Source organism: Acipenser ruthenus, chromosome 47, assembly GCF_902713425.1.
Source record: "Acipenser ruthenus chromosome 47, fAciRut3.2 maternal haplotype, whole genome shotgun sequence".
Classification (NCBI taxonomy): domain Eukaryota; kingdom Metazoa; phylum Chordata; class Actinopteri; order Acipenseriformes; family Acipenseridae; genus Acipenser; species Acipenser ruthenus.
In genome coordinates, this window is record NC_081235.1 from 6,209,623 (window position 1) to 6,227,643 (window position 18,021).

Genomic DNA, 18,021 nt, shown 5'->3' on the forward strand with positions numbered 1-18,021 from the left:
CAGACACACACACACACATAGACACTGACACACACACAGACACACACACACCAGCATCTGTAGAGTTGTGGTTCAATTTCTTATAATTATAACTGTTATTGTCATTATCAATGATTATCGGTAAACTGTAATTAAGGCTTGTATGAAACTTAATCAACTTATTATTTGATTCCAAAGCACAAACTTGCATGTCTTAAAAATTCCTGTGTTTTCATCTCCAGCAACAATATCCATAGGAATGTACGACTAACTCTGTCCAGCCAGGGAACATTTCATTAAAAACACAACCATATCCTGGACAGATTTAAATAAACACGAAAGTAGACTTCACAGCACTCTGCTTCATAAAATAAATATTCTTCTCTCTTCACATTCTTCCTAAAACGACGACCCATTGGATCAATGCAGGAACCAGCCTGCAACGCAAAAGATACAAGGTCAAATAAAAGGCTGAGGCTAACATGATAATCCTATTAGTGTCGCGCCTTGTGCACTTCCATTAGCTGAATAGGTATCTCATTACTCATAACTGGTCAAATCTACGCTGAAGAAAAACCCGTTTGAATGCTTTACTTTCTGGGTCAATGAAATGATCCCCACCCCTTCAATTATTTCCATCTGCTTCCAAATGACTCGACTGACTCCCACACTTCACAGCCCCTGACATACTTTGACCCCGAAGACAGTACTGGTGACCTAGGCGGTGGAACGTTTTCAGACAACCTGAAATGAATGAAGGCATGCAAACTGCGAAACGTGTTTTTTTTATTTTTTTTAATTTTTAAATGATAAATCTGTGTTCGCTGTGACACGTGATTATTTCAGCTGTGCAGAAGAGGTGACCACGAAATGGAAGTGCGGTTTCCTGCCAACACATTATTTAAAGACCCCCCATCCCACATCCCCCATCTTCGTAAGCGTCCACCACAGCTGAACCGCTAAGCCACCTGCCTGCTCCGTCTCCAGCTCCACCGCGGTTTTCAGACCGGCGTGTTTACTGACGGGGCGGTGCGAGCGCAGAGATTTGAGGATATAAAGCTGTCATGTTATATTTACCGAGCCGCTGGCCACGCAAAGGGAATGAATGATTCTTTTTCTTTCTGTCGTAAACGAGAGCACGTAGGCTCATCCTTGACCTCACTGCCGCTCCTCCCTCTGCGCTGCAAAAATCAGACACTCCGTGGCTTGGACCTTGGTTTCAGGAGGCTATGTTTCAGGCCACTGCACGGCACACCAGGGGAGACTTGGGGTTTCATACAGAAATGTTGCCTCATATTAGGTCTCCAGGTCTCCTGGAAACAGGTTTCAAGCCGTTGATCCTGAAAAAGTGGCTTTGTGTGTTAGAAACTGAAAACAAACATTCATCTTCTAGCAATAGATTAAAAAAAAACAACCTAATTCAAACCTTTTCAAGACTTTTGATTTTCTTAAGTTCGGTTGTGACTAATTGTATTCAATGTGCGTGTGCATTGCGGATTTCACCAGTTCCCTTCACTGAGAACAGATGCAGCCGAATAAACTGCCTTCAATGAAACGTGGAAAAGTACAGAGTCAACCCACAGTAACCAGGGTTGCCAGATTTCTGACAGAAAAATAGCGACCTTTCTTCAAAACAAGCGCAGCCCATGTTAGATTTATGCAAATTCCAACCCGCGGCTATCACAAAAACAAGCCAAATCCCGCTTATTATTAGCGGACTCGGTAACTCTGACAGTAAGTGAGAACATTGTTTAAACATCACTGTTACCCAGCAGCACCATACGGCATGCACAACGCTCAATATAACCCTGTTATGTTCTCACTCAGTCTATCTTGGACCCCACACAGGTTGCTGTTTGCCAGCTTTGCACGATGTGTTTATGAATCGTCTGACAGGGTGCTCCAGACTCCATTCCGACCCGTCTCGGAATTCCAGTCCTACAATTATCCGCGATGACACTCAGGACGCAGGCTCGGCAGAGCTGCGTTTATTTAAAATTTAGTCTAGTGAGGTTGTCTGCTTGAGTCAACCTGAAGAAAGATTGAGAAAAGGGACCAGACACTTAAAGACACAGGGCTCTTTTTTCCCAATGTTTTACCTGTGTTTGGAGTTATGGATGGATGATTCGTTTTTAATATTAAAGGAGTGCCAATCTAGTTTTTAAAATCCATTTGAGTACCTCCTTATTAACACTGGCAGCGTCATTCTCTTGCTTGTATTTTACACGCTATAGAAGTTGGGGCTTCCTAGTGCTGTAGCTCAGTTTTACTCCAATCGTCAAGCTTCAATCAGGCCATGTGACCTACTACACAGTACGTGATTACAAACCAGGAAGAAACCGTTCTTTTTTAAAAAAAATCTATAGCGATGTACTTAAAAAAAATGGATCCCGTAAAAAAAAAAGTAATAATAATAAAATAAACAACAATATATATTATCATACCAGGGGTCATAGGTAGCCTGAATTTGAGACAGCTCTGCATTCAAGTTTAATGTGCAGGCGGGTGGCTGCAGGATGCAGAAGCCGGGCTCTCTGGCTGTGTAACCCTAATGGCACGGAGCAGAGAAATTCCACATGCACTGTGTCATTGCAGTGAATGGACAGAAACCTGCTGAGCTCAGCAGTGCTCTCCCAACAGCCACGATACAAGTGCACCGCTGTAGATCTGCAGGGTGACTTTGCAATGCACTTCTATCAATCATATTAATATAGTTCTATCCTGTTTACCCATGAGTTTTACAATACCTAAAAGCTCCTATGATCTATCATGTGCGTGTGCTGTAGCATGCTTTCACTGTGCTTTTAATACACTTTACTACACTAGGCTATGCTTTCACCGCACTACACTTTTCTATGGGACAGCACAGCTATCATACTAGACAGCACAGGAACAGCACAGCTATCATACTAGACAGCACTGGGACAGCACAGCTATCATACTAGACAGCACTGGGACAGCACAGCTATCATACTAGACAGCACTGGGACAGCACAGCTATCATACTAGACAGCACTGGGACAGCACCGCTATCATACTAGACAGCACTGGGACAGCACCGCTATCATACTAGACAGCACTGGGACAGCACAGCTATCATACTAGACAGCACTGGGACAGCACAGCTATCATACTAGACTCAGCAGTCATCTGTGCAGAAACAGTTCTTTGCAGTGGGGGGGGTCATTGCTAGTAATAAATTATATAGTGTGTATTTGCAGTAGAAGATTATGACAAGGGAAAACTATAGGAAACTAAGTCAAGTAGACACATCTTTTGGCTCTTGAAGAACGCACTTGCCGAAACATCGCTCTGCTTGACTTAGTTCCCGATAGTTAGTTCCCTTTGAATTTTGATTGAGAGTTTTGATGTTGCATCAGAATATGATTCTTCATTATGATCACTGCGAGGGTCCCGATCCCTCTCCAGAATCATGTTTCAATCTCTGATCAGGTGTAGCTGCATGCCTGTGGTGTCGCCCTGCTGTTTGAATTCCCTGAGATCCTCTGGCGGGGCAGTGAAGATTAAACACTCCCACTGGGGAGGAGAAGACATTCCTGCACCCGGTTCCACTGACCCCCGCTTTTCAATGAGGAGCCCTTTCACACACCCCTGTTTGCACTGCCGAAGATTTAAACGCAGAGGACAGAGCCTGCTCCTTTGCATTGTGCTCAGTGGAATTCCCAGGCAAAGAAAAACGACCGGGATCTTTCACAGCTTCCCCCCATCTGTCCATCCATCTATCTGAGCAAACATTTACTCTTCCAGTGTTAAGCATTCTTCACCAAGCATTCACCATGCTTCCCTATCCTTCCACCATAGCATACTGCCCTACACAATAACGTCCGTCCCTGTGCATCATACATAAGACTACATTTATTATTTTCAGCCTCCTTACATTTTTACAACAGTTGCATTTATAAGACCGACTGCAGTCTGCCAAACGATCTTCAGTGCAATATAAGGGAGTGAGAGAGAAAGCTGCCAATGCTCATCAGAAGCAAGAGAAGGCAGCAAGTCTGGGTTACACCATTTAGCCGTGTGCTAGACAGCCGCACAGCCTCCCCAGCCCCTGCTGGTTTGTTGGCAAGCTGTCTGAAGAGTTATAATGTGCTCCTGAAGTTCTTGTAGTTCTTCCGAGAACAGATTATAAAAACTGAGCTGCCAACAGAACAGCTGCGTCTCGCACTCCTGTTTCTTCGGGACACAAAGCCCAGAGATGGGATCCTGTTATTTTATGGTTTTATTATTTTTGGTACAACCATCGGGTTTCAGTGTTTCAGGGTTTCTGTGTGCGAGGGGAAGCCAGCCAAGTGTACTCCCTTACACACTGTGCTGAATATCACATGGGTGGACTTGTCAGTGAGCAAATGACCCTGAGATATTCCCTCAGAGCCAGCATGGTCTGGTAGTGGTTATTCTGGTTCACAGTGTACTGTCCTGTATCACTTAAAATATATGCCTAAAAAGGTTGTTACCTAGTGCAGAAACTCAAGCACAAGTACTCGGTATTGCCTTTAAGAAGTATTTCTCAGCAGGTGTTCAGTAAATCCGTTTTGATTTCCAAACAAGAGAAGCTGTCCTTCCCTCAAGTTTACAACCGAGTACCAATGAATGGCAATTAACTTCGGCACTGTTTTAACAGCCAATGGGCAGATTATTTTCCTCTCATCTGGGGCGCATACTTCGACTTTATTATATTTTGGATGATTGCACTATTAAGATACTGTGCATGATCTGGTGCAGGAGTGATTCTGTACATGTTAGCAGAATGCCAAGCATCCTGGACTTTAACCCTCAGTGAACATTAGCACGTGACCTGACAAATGCCCCCTGGTCGGGTTCGAGGCGGGGCGCTGGTGATTAACAGAGCTCACCTAGGAGGAGTGTTCCTTCACACACACACATCACACATCTGGAGGAGATCGCAGCTCGGAGGGAGGGAGAGAGAGGGACAGAGAGTCTTATAACACGTGTACTGCTCAAGTTTGTTCTAAACATATTGTTATCCCTTTTGGGGTTTCAACTGGAGGCACAGGGGTAACCGCTTGCTGTAAAAGTGCCCGACCTGGCCCGGATATCCTTTTCTTACCTGATTGTCAATTCTTAGTCCAAACCAAATTTGTAATGTTCCTGCCTTGTCAACTTCAACAAAAAATGAATTGAAATGAAAAAGGAAAGAGGGAGATAAAGAGATACAGAGGTAGGGAGTGAGGGAGAGGAGGGCAAACACTGCAGAAGAAACTATTTGTTGAAAGATGAATTTGCCTCCACTTAGTTTCTTATAGCATAGCTACAGACAGAGAGAGAAAGACAGAGGGAGAGAGAGGCACATGATAAAGTGCTCAGACATGCAAACAGGAAAGCAGACACTGCAGTCTAACTACTGCTGCTGTGAAACTGCTCTGAAATAAAAGCAGATGTTTGGAGAGCGATCTGCAAACACAACCAGTGTGATGTTTGCAATCCTTTTTATCGCGGTTCCCCATACCATGCCTTACCAATTTAATTTATATAGCGCCCTTCGTGTGCAAGCATGCCAGGGCGCTTTACAAAAACCAGGAGAAAGCCAAAAGAGCTCCAAACTTAAAAAAAAAAAAAAAAAAAAAACTCAAAAAATACTGCCAGGATCAGCATTCCGGATAGAATTTGGAAGCGTGTTCGTGTGAGTCGGTTTACAGGGCCTTAAAAACTGGGGAACTATGGCAAATGTGCGTAAGTATTCTTGCTTCAGCGTTTTGGTAGCTGCAACGTATACAATGAGGCACCAGAAAGTACTCAGTGATTACTGAAATATTGTTGGTTTTTAATTTGTATTTAATTTGATAATTCTGTGTTAATGTGCTTTGACAAGTGATTCAGGAATGTGCTCTTATATGTAAGTAACAGCGCCATCTAGTGCTGCCAGCAACACTTCAGGTAAACTATCTATCGCCCGCAAAAATGTAATCGCAGTAGGATTTTAATCTCAGTACAGTACGTGTCTGCCGCCTGCATCCACTGTTCTGGAAGAGATTGTACGCCATCTGGTGGTTAAGGCTAAAATTACAACTTCAAAAAAGCCGACATGAATGCTGCTGCATTCACAATCTTAAAACAGCCTACAGTACGGATATAAAGATAAACAGACGGCTAGTTTATTTACCCAGGTTATCAATTTACAGTCGCAACACAACTGTAAGAATTTTCTTCGGCTATTTTAAATATATATTTTCATATTGACATACCTTTGTCAAGTGAACATGTATTTGAAAAATATATATAGATTCATAAATGTACAACACAGAAGTTTCATTTTACGAAAGTTCTAGATGACGCAACAAACAAACATTAGGGCAGCAGTGTGGAGTAGTGGTTAGGGCTCTGGACTCTTGACCAGGGGGTTGTGGGTTCAATCCCAGGTGGGGGGCACTGCTGCTGTACCCTTGAGCAAGGTACTTTACCTAGATTGCTCCAGTAAAAAAACAACTGTATAAATGGGTAATTGTATGTAAAAATAATGTGATATCTTGTAACAATTGTAAGTCGCCCTGGATAAGGGCGTCTGCTAAGAAATAAATAATAATAATAAAATCTGACTAAACAATCACCATGTTTAATAATTGCCTTGTATCTCTGGTACAGTACCAAGCTTGTATCCAGAGAAGTTTGTCCCTGGTGGCTCGCTGTACTTCCGGACTACAAAATGGCTTCTACTAGCGGCTGCAAGTTGTCTGCCTCTCCAGTGTTGTTTGTATTAAATGTTGCTTTAATATTATTACTAATAACTGCAAAATCCGCATCGGCTTCCCAGGAGAGAACTAAGACCGAGGAGTTTAATGTCAGACCTGGGGGAGTGGTGCATTCGTTCTCCCAGAAAATGGTAAGCTGCTCCGAACCGTCCCGGAGCCACAGCGCAGAAGCTAGTATTAATATTTACTATGGCGCGGGGGATTTGTAATCTTTCATTTATGATGTAAATATGAAAGGTATTGCAGTTCTGTAGTAGTATCGCTTCCTCCATCGACACGTGGTATTACTTGCATCGCAATGTGACTTGAGTCTTTACCTCAGTCGTAAAATACAGACGAAATATTAATGCCAAAAAAGTGTATTTGATAAAGTACTGTATGTGAAAACTATTACGTTTTAAAAACACATATATCTATTTATGTATTGGTTTGCACTGCATTTAATGTAACGAAGTGAAATATGCAGTAGCGCTTACCTGGAGTGACACGTCAGTGTTGAGACCGACACACAATATCCACATTGATGGGGCTGGAGCGCTGCCTTAAAGCTACAGTACCACTTCCGAATAAAATTAAGTAACGTTTGCTTTATGAAATCAGTTTAGATTTACTAATATACTAACATCAGCAAAAAAAAGCTTATTAATTTTAAAAGTTAGGATTATAAAAGGACTGCTTTTACTGTAGGTTTTTTGGTTTTGTTTTGCACAAGCAACCCGATTTCATTAACAAATGACTGTCTCTCATATCCAGGTATTGTGCCAACCAGGAAATCCTTTGTTAATCAAATCAGGTTAGAAAACAAAGAAAAAAGGCTCAGTTCTCCCAAACCAACCGGTTTTGATTTTGAAAGTCATTTCAAACATTTATCCTGTGCCCTGATTCTTGCCACAGCTTTATAGTTGTGACTGAGCCCTGGAACTGAAGTGCTGCACTCTGCACCAGTCCTGCAGCTTCGACCACGGAGGTCACATTGTTTTAAAGACACCTGATTTGTTCTGGCTGTTGGAATGCATGGTGTTGTGTTGTTCAGATGATGAAGTCTAGCCTGACCCTGCTGTGTTGTTCTGGCTGTTGGAATGCATGGTGTTGTGTTGTTCAGATGATGAAGTCTAGACTAACCCTGCTGTGTTTTTTTGCTCAGGGGGAGTACAGCTGTAGCTTCACCTATGCTTCCCAGGGCGGGACTAACGAGGTAAGTACCTCCACATCTCTGTCTCCAAGCAAACCCTAATATATATAAAAAAAACAAAACCTCCCTGCATACAGCTATGGATAAAAAGTTTTGCATCGCCCCTATAGAATTAACTCAGTTTGCTTCGTAAAGTCGAATGAAACCTACTGAATAATGTAACGTTAACATATTGAATTACACACCGTGACATTAAGAAATCTAACATGAAATACTGTACAACTATTTGCGATATCATTTTGATTACGTGATGTTAAGTAGAAGATCTAAATCATACATATATTATTATAATCATTATTAATTATGTCTCAATCCTGACATTCTAGGTGATGCAAAACTTCTGGCCACAGCTGTAAATGTAGTCCTGTTCCTGCAGGACCAGCAGTTTGATTTTATAAACAGATTTGTCAGCTGGAACTCATGCGTGCTGAAATGCTTATAACTGTGTTGGAATTCCTTTGCCGTGAAATCCCTGATAACCGTGAAAAAGAAAAAATACAGCCTTACTAATCAGTCATACCCGAGCCTGTGTCCTCCGGGATATATCAAGTTAATCTAGGGTGAGATTGATTTCACAGAAAACCCTGAAACGGTCCCAGACTGCACTGCGATGGGAGTCTGCTCTGTTACAATGAGAAGCTGTACTAACTCCTGCGCTGTTCCCTGCAGCAATGGCAGATGAGTGTGGGCCTGAGCGAGGACGACAGGCTCTTCTCCTGCTCCGTCTGGAGGTGAGTGGCAGGAGCTCGTTCAGTATTGTGATTGACCTCCTCACCCTCTCCACGGCAGCGCGCTCACCCCCCCCCCTCTCTCTCTCTCTCTCTCGTTGTTGTCAGACCCCAGGGGAAGTCCTACCTGTTCTTCACTCAGTTCAAAGCTGAGGTGACCGGCGCTAAGATTGAGTACGGCAGTGCATTCGTAAGTACACCGATACTGAAGCACAGCCTGTTTTTTCTTTTGTGTGGGTGTGTTTTTTTAATTAAATATTTCCCTTTTGCAACCGAGTTTCCTCCAGACCTAAAAAACACCAGCTACAGCATGTGAAGCTAAAGTTTTAAAGGCGATAGGTCCAGTAGGTGAATGTTGTGTATAGGAATCGCTGGTGTATGGAAAGCTGTAGGTAGTTTATTCGGCAGGTAGTTTCTGTCATGCAAAATGCACACTGTAAAAACAAGCACCCAGAGAGAATAAACTGTACTGTTTGCTATAGAACAGAATTATAAATGCACACAATTGGTAACAAAAATACATCTTTAGTGCAGTAATCACATTGTCAGGAAGGCTGAAAACAATGCTGTAATTAAGAAATATGAAGATGAGTTATTTATGTAGAATATCAAAATAGATTATTTTACGAGAAGCCTTGCTTTACCAAAAAAAAAATATATATATATATATATAGAGAGAGAGAGATATTGAAAGTACATTCTGTTTTGCACGGCTTCTTTTTTAAATTCTGAATGCATTCATTCAGGCTGGTTTTCGTGTTCTGCAGCCCTGGCATCATGAGGAATGCAGTTTGAATGCAAGCATGAAAGCAGTCTTGGCAGAGCATGCTTTGTGAATCTTTGACTTGAACTGGGAACCCTGGGAGCAGTGCGCCCCTGTTGATTTGGATCCGCTCCTGTAGGTGTCCCCCCCTCTCTCTCTCTCTCTCCCTCACACCTCCTCTCTCGTTCCTTCTCTCTGCAGTCCCAGGCGGCGGTCGGTGGAAACAAAGACGTGGCGCTGAAAGCAGAGGAGTACACGGTGGGAGAAAGCACAGGTCAGCCACGCTCTCCATCTTCCCAATCTGTCAATCTAACCCTTTCATACACAGAGACCTCGGATGAAAACCTCTCTCCTAGTCTTTTATAGGGGGCATGTGGAAGATGCAAGTGCATGATTGCCTCATATGATGCCTGAAAAGCATGATTTTCTTTTATTTGCGTTCAGATAAAAAGACCGTCCGATGATTGTTTGATCGCCGCTTTTGTTTTATGATTAATATCCAGCTTTGTTCTGCCAACTAAAAAAAAAAAGTACAGTATTAAATGTGTATGCATTTCTATTCTCATGGCAAAACTGTATAGAAATTCCCATCTTATTGTAATTATTTTGAATCGACGGGAATTAAAGCACTCTGAGTGATCTGATGCGTGCGATCAGTCCTTGAATTTCCATTGAAGTGATGTTCCTAAATAAGGGTAGTCCTGAAAGCTAGGGCTGGGTGCTGCGCTACTGCTAGCTTCATATCATGAAACATGGTGATAAAAATCGCTGCTATGGGTAAGGGTTGTGGGTATAGATTTCTACAAGTGTGAATGTTCGTTACATATTGAAGCATATGCTTGTGTTATAAGATTGTATGTTATTTAAAAATGCAATGCAATCATTGATATCAAATAAATAAAGCTGTGCCGGGCTCCTTAGCCCAGTGCTTCCACTTTGCTTGATCCTAGTGTTCATGGATCCCTCTTATTGTTTTCAGTGACACACAACGAAGGCAAGTTCCGTGCTGAGCTGTCCAAGCTCACGATCATTGCGAGAACGCGCCACGACGAGCTCTGATTGGCCTAAAACTGCAAGAGGGGCGGGATCCGCTCGGATTTGCTTGGGACAGTGTGACGGATTCGATGATTCACCGTGTGAATAATCTCCACTTCTACAGAAAACCCAAGGAGTGAGACAAGGATCCCCCAACACTGTCTAATGATTCTGTATAATCTTTTTATTTTATTTTTACAGTAGAGCAAAGGAAGTGAAGGCCCGTTCTCTGTGCACATCCTGTATATTGTAGAATTGCAGATATTCTAAACAGTCCAATAGATTCAGTACAAATGAAACTTACAGTACAAGCATTCCACCCCAACGGAGCCATTCGGGTTGCTGCCCCATTGTGACATCAGCACTGTGCAGTAGCTGCATTCCAGCTCCTCAGCCAATCACTGTAGAGAGAAAAGTGTAGTATAATACACAACTGAGGAAATGGTTAATGAATAACGCATTATTTTATTTTTTTTTAACATGATCGCCAGCTATTGTTTGTTGTTTTTTTTGTGAGAATTTCTGATTTATTATAACAAGCAGATAAAAAAATAAAAAAAACAATAAAATGATCTTGTTGGTTATAATATGATCTCTCATGATCTTGTTGTATAATATGATCTCTCATGCCTTGTTTCAATGTCCTGTGGCTGGGACCAGTCAAATAGTCTCAATGGGTCTTTAATGTCCTCAGCTTGTCCATCCCAAAGACTGCACCTCCTACAGCACCGTGTCCCAATGTAATGACCTTACATACAGCCAGAGTGCTTCTTCAATCTGCGTTGCCCCCTGGTGGCTGTTAGTAGAAGGTCTGTCTTTACTGCTGGCTGCTGCAACACGGTGCTGTCATACACTGACCCTATACCCGCCACTGGTTTAACATGCAAGATCTAAATCAAAATGATTATGGCTGCAATCCCTGTAATTGGAGGACAGCCTTTTCATTCCAGTGTTTTTCGGTATGTTTTAACATACCTTTGTCAAGAGAAAGTGTAGAGTAGTTGCCATGGCATCAAAAGCCTGAATTAATTTCTATTCAAATCTATTACTTCATCGTTGGAACGATCTGCTGTTCCTTTCTATTTAAACCTTCAGGCATCGTGGTTATCCATTTGTTTCCTTTATTCTTCTGTAGTGTACATTATCAAATTCAGCTGCAGCAGCGCGTATTCACTAATTCAGAACCAATCACATTTTTGTTACTCTGCACGGTTCACTCAGTACCACTCCGCCTTTTATGGTGCCAAACACTAAGTGGTTTAAGTGGTGATGGGAAAACAATGGCATAATTGTGTTAATAGCTCTAGTACTTCAGCTCCCTATAAAATTACTACTCTTCATCTTTTACTTCATTCTTCAATCGCAGTCTTCTGTTCAGAGCTTTAGCTAATCCTGTCCATTTATACACTCATTTAAATGGCTGCTACAATACTATATACAATACATTAGTTCAAACCCATCTCCAGAATGAGAGTGGGTTCCAGCATTTCAGATTACAGCTTGCGTTTAAACATGCATTTACTATAAAATAACTATCTGAATAAATTCAATCTTAATAGCATTTCTCTCTGAATAGGGATGACTAATTAATGTGCATTTCTTTGCTTAGTTCTGTGTGGTGAGTGGGTGTCTGAAGTGCTGCTTTACGTCTGAGTATCTCACTCAGCCTGTCTCCCAGAATATTTATAGAAACCAGCTGGGGGTCAAATGCAGCAGATCAGCGATGAGAAGCAACAAGCAACACAAAACCAATAGTCCTGACAACAATAACAACCACAGTGAGCCAATGGTTAACCCTATTGCATCTAGTGAATACAATTGTTATATTTTTTTTCCCCCAACACCCCACGCAAACCGTCAAATGCACTTCCCTGGGATCTCAGTAGATGGCAGCATTGAGCTTCACCAATAGTACTGCACAGATAAGTAGAATCCCCATAGCGGAGTGGTTTGAGCCATTCCAGGTTTGACTGAGCTTGTGGTTTGTTTACAGTAGCTAATGAATGAATGAAACTTGCAGTGAAATCAGGAACTGGCTGTCCAGTCCTATCCCTGATACACCCCTTTACCTCTTCACTCCAGCTGATGTCAGCGTCTCTGTCTCCTGCGGTGACTGCAGCTGTCCTTCCCCACCTGGGCGTTAGTCGGCAGGCTCTCTTATCTCGTTTCCACTAGCCAGGAGCCGAGCCGGGCTGGCTTGGTATAGTTTCCACTGTGTGGTTCACCCCCCTCACACTGCAGTTGAGGTGATCCTGCGTGGGGTGGGGTAGTGTTGATTCATGAGGGAGCTGGGAAGCTGGTAACGGCTGGCTGGGGCTGAGGCTGTGCCACTGGGAAGCCTGACAACCTCTCCGTTTGGAGGACAGAATGGTGGCTTTTGCCTCCCAGAGCAGCTCCCAGGATAGACAGTAATGCTGGACCTGAAGCCTGGCCGCTCCTGCAAGAGAGGATGGGAGACTCTGCCCCCCGCGTTCCCCTGTCGCCTCGGCAGCCAGACTGGTTCTTCCATCTGCAGTCGCTCCCTGGTGGCTGTTGGCGGAAGGTCTCTCCTGACTGCTGGTGCCATTGTGGGTACGATAGGCCTGTCTGCTCCACAGTTGTTTGACATTCTGAATACTGGAAAGGGTGCAGGTGGAGGCTTTGCTTGACGTTGTTTGGTTGTCGAAAAGGACGCCGCCACCTTTGGCTTTGTCCGCTGCTGATGACCGCCGGCCTTATTGGACACTACGACCCCGCTCGAGCTGCTGGTGCTGGTCACGGTGTCGCTACGGTAACCATTGCCGGACTCCTCCCCTGTCAGGTCAAGCTTGGAGGTCAGCTTGTCTATTTGCTGGACGAGCTGTGGGACGGCAGAAAGAAAGAGGATCTAAATTCAATACAAATCAGCAAACAGCTGAAAATAAGTAAAAAGGTCTAATTAAGCAAATTATTAGTTCAATTAAGGGTTCAGTTAATTGATTGAGATCTCAGTTGGAATGAAAACCAGCAGACACAGTGGGTCCTCAGGACCAGGATCGAGAAGCCTTGTACTATACAGCTCCAGCTGCTGGAATAGACACCAGCACTAAGGATGATTGTGTAATCATGTGCAGATCCTGATGCAATGCCAAAAGGGACTCCACTAAGAGCATTGGCGCTGTCCAAGGAATCAGGTGCTGAAGTTACAACAACAGCAAACCTGTGTGTGTGTGTGTGTGTCAGGGTGGGGATCCGTTACAATGCATGTCCCTACACACATCGCCCCTACATGTGATAATTCAACTCCAGCCGGAAGCTCTTACCTCCTTCATCTCCTGATGGACCTGCTTCAGTCCCCCCAGAACTGTCTCCAAATCCAGAACCACCCGGCTAATCTGATCCCGGACTGAATGGTACTTCGGCCCAGTGAAGCCCGGTTCTGTCTGAACGCTTTGTCTGTTAAAATTCAGGTCTGTCTGACGCTTCCGTCTTGGAGATCCTTGCTGTTTGTGACGGTGTGGTCCAGTGAAGCCCGGTTTTGTCTGATGCCTCTGTCCAGTAACGCCTGCTTCAATAGGCCTATTCGTTCCAATGAAGGGTTGGTCTCTCCGAAGGCTCTGCCCCATAAGGTCCAGTAGTTTCTGGTGGCTCTTTTCTAAAAATCCCGGTTCTGATTGTCTGGGCTGAGAAGACATGGTCCAGATAGCAAAACTGCTAGACTGGAATCAATTGTATGTTTTCTCCTCCCTCCTCTCTCCCTCCATCCTGTCTCTAATGAATTCAGTTTATCACCACGACTCACCTAGCATTGACAAAGCTGCAGGATGCAGCACTAAGTTTAAAAAAAAAAGAGAAATAACATTTTCAACAAAGGATCTAAATGAATATTTCATTTCTCTCATTCATTTTCTCAGTCTCCTCTTACTTCGGTGCCCTTCTCCTCCTTCTCTCTCTTTCTCATTCAGTTTCTCCACTGCTTCCCTCCGTCCTTTCTCAACGTATCCCCCTGATCTGTGTCCGCTCTTTTCTCACTCAAAGTACCTCACTGTTTTCCGTTCTCTCCCTCCCACACTCTCTCTCTCTCTGCATGTACCTTCAATCAAGTCCCTGCTTTAATCCCACACTGACGCTGTGTCCCCCACGTGAGCTCTGAGCTGAAGCACTGATCTGATTACTCCTGTCCATATTTGTTTTTGTAACTCATTGTTTTTTTAAAGCATGCGCAACACTTGAGGTTAGAACACAAAAATAAAACCCCAGCGACGGACTCTAGTTTTTTTGCAAAAACAACATGATGCTGGGTTTAAACATGCACCCTGTTTCACTAGAACACGAATGCTGAAGCTGTGTGTGGTGTAGTTTAACTGTATTGTAAGAATTCCTGGGTCACCTTGTCAGGGTCCTTTTAGTCAAAACGGTTGCTCAGCTCTGAGTTCTGACCTCTCACTGGTTGGGCTCAAATCCGATAGTAAGAGGTAAATATCAAAACGCATCAGATGTTTAGTAAAGATGTTCAGAGAGTTACAGTGCTACCCTTTAAGGGCCTGTCGTTGAACGAGTGCCACCCAATTGCTATACCCATGCAAACCAGTAGTATCCATATGCAATAGCCATTACAGCTCATCCAAGCTCACAACAGATGCTGTGCAATCAAACACACAGAAGACCTGGCCTGTGATATCGGTTAAGGGTCAGGAAGTACTGGGCAGGCTAAGAAAGACTAGTCTAATTCCTCTGGTGCTGTATAATGTGTTTCATCTCCTCCTATTAGCAAGTGCCAGCGCCCTCTAGTGCACAAAGGGTGTATTTCCAATAAAACAAAAATGAAATTAGTTCCAACATGGCAGATCACTAGATGGCGCTGTCTCTTACTTTTATAGAGCCCCTGTCTGATCTAGCCTATGTAACATGTGTCTATGGCAGGCGCAAGTCAAAGCACATTTGCAGCAACTCTTTAAGGAAATTCAGAGAAACAGGAGATGAATTCCCCAGGGTATTATTTTACTATCCCGGCTGTTCCAAAGTCTCATTCTTTATTTCAGTAAACACACACGCACAGGAATAGAAGCCGTTGCATAACACAGCCCCCCTCTCTCGATGGGATTGCTCTGCGCTTCTGATTTGACACGATCGGATTGTCCTGGAGATTACTGAACCTGTGCAGGGTCACTGCTGGCACGCACAAGCCAGGAGGGGGCAAGGGGGTCGTCTGGGGAACATTTCCTAATTTATCAGGAATGTGACCTGTACTGCAGTGTATACAGAACCGTGAATCCAGATCCAAGCTTTGAGGCCAGCTGTCTTTCTGCTTGGTAGAAACGTGTATCTCGTAGCGTAGCCAAGGCATTAAAAAAAAACACAACAGTTAATGTACTATCATCTCATTAGCTGACAATCCTCTGGAAATAATCCAGCAGAGTCACTCAAGTGGTTACTGTATACTCTACCAACTCCAAGGCTGTCTCTTAGGTCTAAACATTTAGGGAACGGCTATTTGATTGGTGCAGTAAACTAATCTGAGATGTGCACAATGAGATAAACCCACACCACCTCGCCTTGTACAAACACAGATGCCATACAAATGGAGCAATTATCTTAAACAAACGTTTTAAAATTCCACAGCGACTCCCTGTTAGCAGTGCTGTAAAAAGTGCATTCCTCCACCAAGGGCTGATCTAACTGCTTGAGTTGTTTATTTGCCAATGATTCCATTAAGGCTTGAGGGATTCCAAATTGGCCACTGTTGGTTCACAGCTGCTTCGTCATTTGCTTTAATGTGGTCGTTTACAGCAGACAGTATAGATATATGTACTTCACGTTGCAGGTGTTTGTGTGATGCACTGCCGTTATGGATTCTAACCCCAGTCAGCTGAGACGAGACTCTAGAACCACCCCTGCAAATGAGCCTGGTTTTGTACAGCGGTTAAGGCAATGCAGTGGGGGCGGTCCCCAAATCCCAGCCAGCCTCTACCCTGTGACATCAGCATTCTAATGGTAGGTCACTATACCCTAGATCCAGAGCATGTGGAAAATAATCTGATAGAAAAAACATGCATGGGCAGGTTCATCAAAACCGGATAAACTGGTTCAGCGAGAAGTCAAAAGATCAGGTGTCGATAACGCTGGAAAGTTTGATAGCAGTATCTATATCTTGCACACCTGTGTACGCAGGTAACCTACATGGTTTCCAATGTGTGCTGCACAGAATGTGAGTGTGAGGCTAAGGGCTGGTCCTATTAGTTAACTTATAATAGCTCAGATAATTAGGTGTTAATGAGAGCAGCGATGGCAGAGTTGGAGTGGTTTTGCTAGCTGATGGGCTCCCCACTTATTTCCTCTGTCCTGTCCGCAGTTCATTATTCCTCTGTAATTTCAAACTCTCAATTAATATCCACACACACACACTCTCATACCTGATTGACACAAGCAATTACACAAATCCCGCTGCTTGAAATTGCTTGGAAAACTAACCATGTTTCTATGACGACCGGTTCTTTAAAAGACTATAAACTGGGACACAATAGCTTGATTTTAATCAGGTATTCTGAAGTATTTGTTCAGACTCATTATTTATGCCACATGGTTGCTTGCTTGCTTCACCAGTTCCTTGCCTCCTTTGGCAACCTTCCTGTCTCTTGAGGTTTAACAGAGTGACCCAGGCAGTAGGTCTGCAATTTGCTGTTGTAGAGAAATAGAGAAAAATGTGTTTCTTTCAAAACTGCACACTGGATGTAGCGGACGGAAGAGCGCAACAGGTTTTATGGAATTATTGTGTTAGCGACAATCAGTTGCTGTTGGAAGGAGCTCAGTGCATTTCCTTTACTTTATTTATAATATCAGCATCCAGCCGGGATATGCCACAGCTCGATTTAGTTCAAGCGCCTCGTACGGCGCTCCAGTATTTAAAAGCTGCCTACCGTCTTTGTGATTTAGTTTTAGAATAAAACCGCGATGACGGTGGATCTGGAGCGATTTACTTCAGAATGCAGAGAGGCAGTCAAGAGCACACAAGACCTGGACTGAAGTTTGTGAGCAATAAAAAAAACCCCACAAAAATACGTTTTTTTTTTAAAAAGATAACAAACATATATATATATTTTTTTAAAGTAAGCACACAACAAATTGTACATCAACGTTGCCTTCATCGTAAACATTTTAAAACAATAATCAACAAATATAACAACATTGAGAATGATTAAAACCCGGCGCAAATGTGCTTCTGAAAGACAAGACAGCATCAGACCTCATTAATATTTACAGACAGAAATAACCCCCATAACCAGACTGTCACTTTTCTTTATGTGTGGAGCGGGCTGCTGGGTGGTATGAGCGTTTAATCCTATATTAATTTAGCTTGTCAATGTTTTGAACTGCTATGCAGCAGCCAGTTTGTATCCATGGTGGGCCACTATGAAAGGCGCTATATAAAATAAAGCTTGATTGATTGATTGATTGATTGATTGATATGTTTTACCTCTGCCCTACCCCCAATATTTCCTGAGATGCACCCCTCTGGGGGCAAAAATACAAAATGCACCTGCATTAGGGCTAGACAAAAGGTCTAAACTTTCTACCCCCCTCCCTCTGTCAGGTGTACTTTTGAGCCAAATGGAATTCTTAATTTAAGAATATAAA

The 18,021-nt window shown here is 43.3% G+C and overlaps 2 protein-coding genes and 1 long non-coding RNA gene across 3 annotated transcripts; 1 reads left to right on the forward strand and 2 right to left on the reverse strand.

Moving 5' to 3' along the window:
- Positions 1–63: 63 nt before the first annotated feature.
- Positions 64–7,230, reverse strand: LOC131721066 (uncharacterized). The gene is made up of 3 exons (XR_009319841.1): positions 7,187–7,230; positions 1,057–1,319; positions 64–416 (listed from the first exon to the last, which is right to left on the reverse strand). It is a non-coding gene; the product is annotated as an uncharacterized LOC131721066 (long non-coding RNA).
- On the forward strand, positions 6,618–11,015 carry LOC117428983 (myeloid-derived growth factor-like). Its single transcript, XM_034048058.3, has 6 exons — positions 6,618–6,841; positions 7,855–7,905; positions 8,572–8,633; positions 8,739–8,820; positions 9,595–9,667; positions 10,373–11,015. The coding sequence occupies exons 1-6, from the start codon at positions 6,665–6,667 to the stop codon at positions 10,450–10,452; spliced, it is 525 nt and encodes a 174-aa protein (XP_033903949.2). The 5' UTR covers positions 6,618–6,664; the 3' UTR covers positions 10,453–11,015.
- A 1,488-nt stretch (positions 11,016–12,503) lies between these two features.
- Positions 12,504–17,938, reverse strand: LOC117401231 (uncharacterized). Its single transcript, XM_034912168.2, has 2 exons — positions 13,710–17,938; positions 12,504–13,267 (listed from the first exon to the last, which is right to left on the reverse strand). The coding sequence occupies exons 1-2, from the start codon at positions 14,079–14,081 to the stop codon at positions 12,659–12,661; spliced, it is 981 nt and encodes a 326-aa protein (XP_034768059.2). The 5' UTR covers positions 14,082–17,938; the 3' UTR covers positions 12,504–12,658.
- Between the last annotated feature and the right edge of the window lie 83 nt (positions 17,939–18,021).

What these genes read in the sequence shown, in the direction of transcription:
- LOC117428983 (XM_034048058.3), top strand. Translation starts at nt 6,665, where the DNA reads ATGGCTTCTACTAGCGGCTGCAAGTTGTCTGCCTCTCCAGTGTTGTTT. An exon ending in ATTCGTTCTCCCAGAAAATG is followed by an intron (nt 6,842 to 7,854) that starts GTAAGCTGCTCC and finishes TTTTTTGCTCAG; the next exon opens with GGGGAGTACAGCTGTAGCTT. An exon ending in TTCTCCTGCTCCGTCTGGAG is followed by an intron (nt 8,634 to 8,738) that starts GTGAGTGGCAGG and finishes CGTTGTTGTCAG; the next exon opens with ACCCCAGGGGAAGTCCTACC.
- LOC117401231 (XM_034912168.2), bottom strand. Translation starts at nt 14,081, where the DNA reads ATGTCTTCTCAGCCCAGACAATCAGAACCGGGATTTTTAGAAAAGAGC. An exon ending in TCCATCAGGAGATGAAGGAG is followed by an intron (nt 13,268 to 13,709) that starts GTAAGAGCTTCC and finishes GCCGTCCCACAG; the next exon opens with CTCGTCCAGCAAATAGACAA.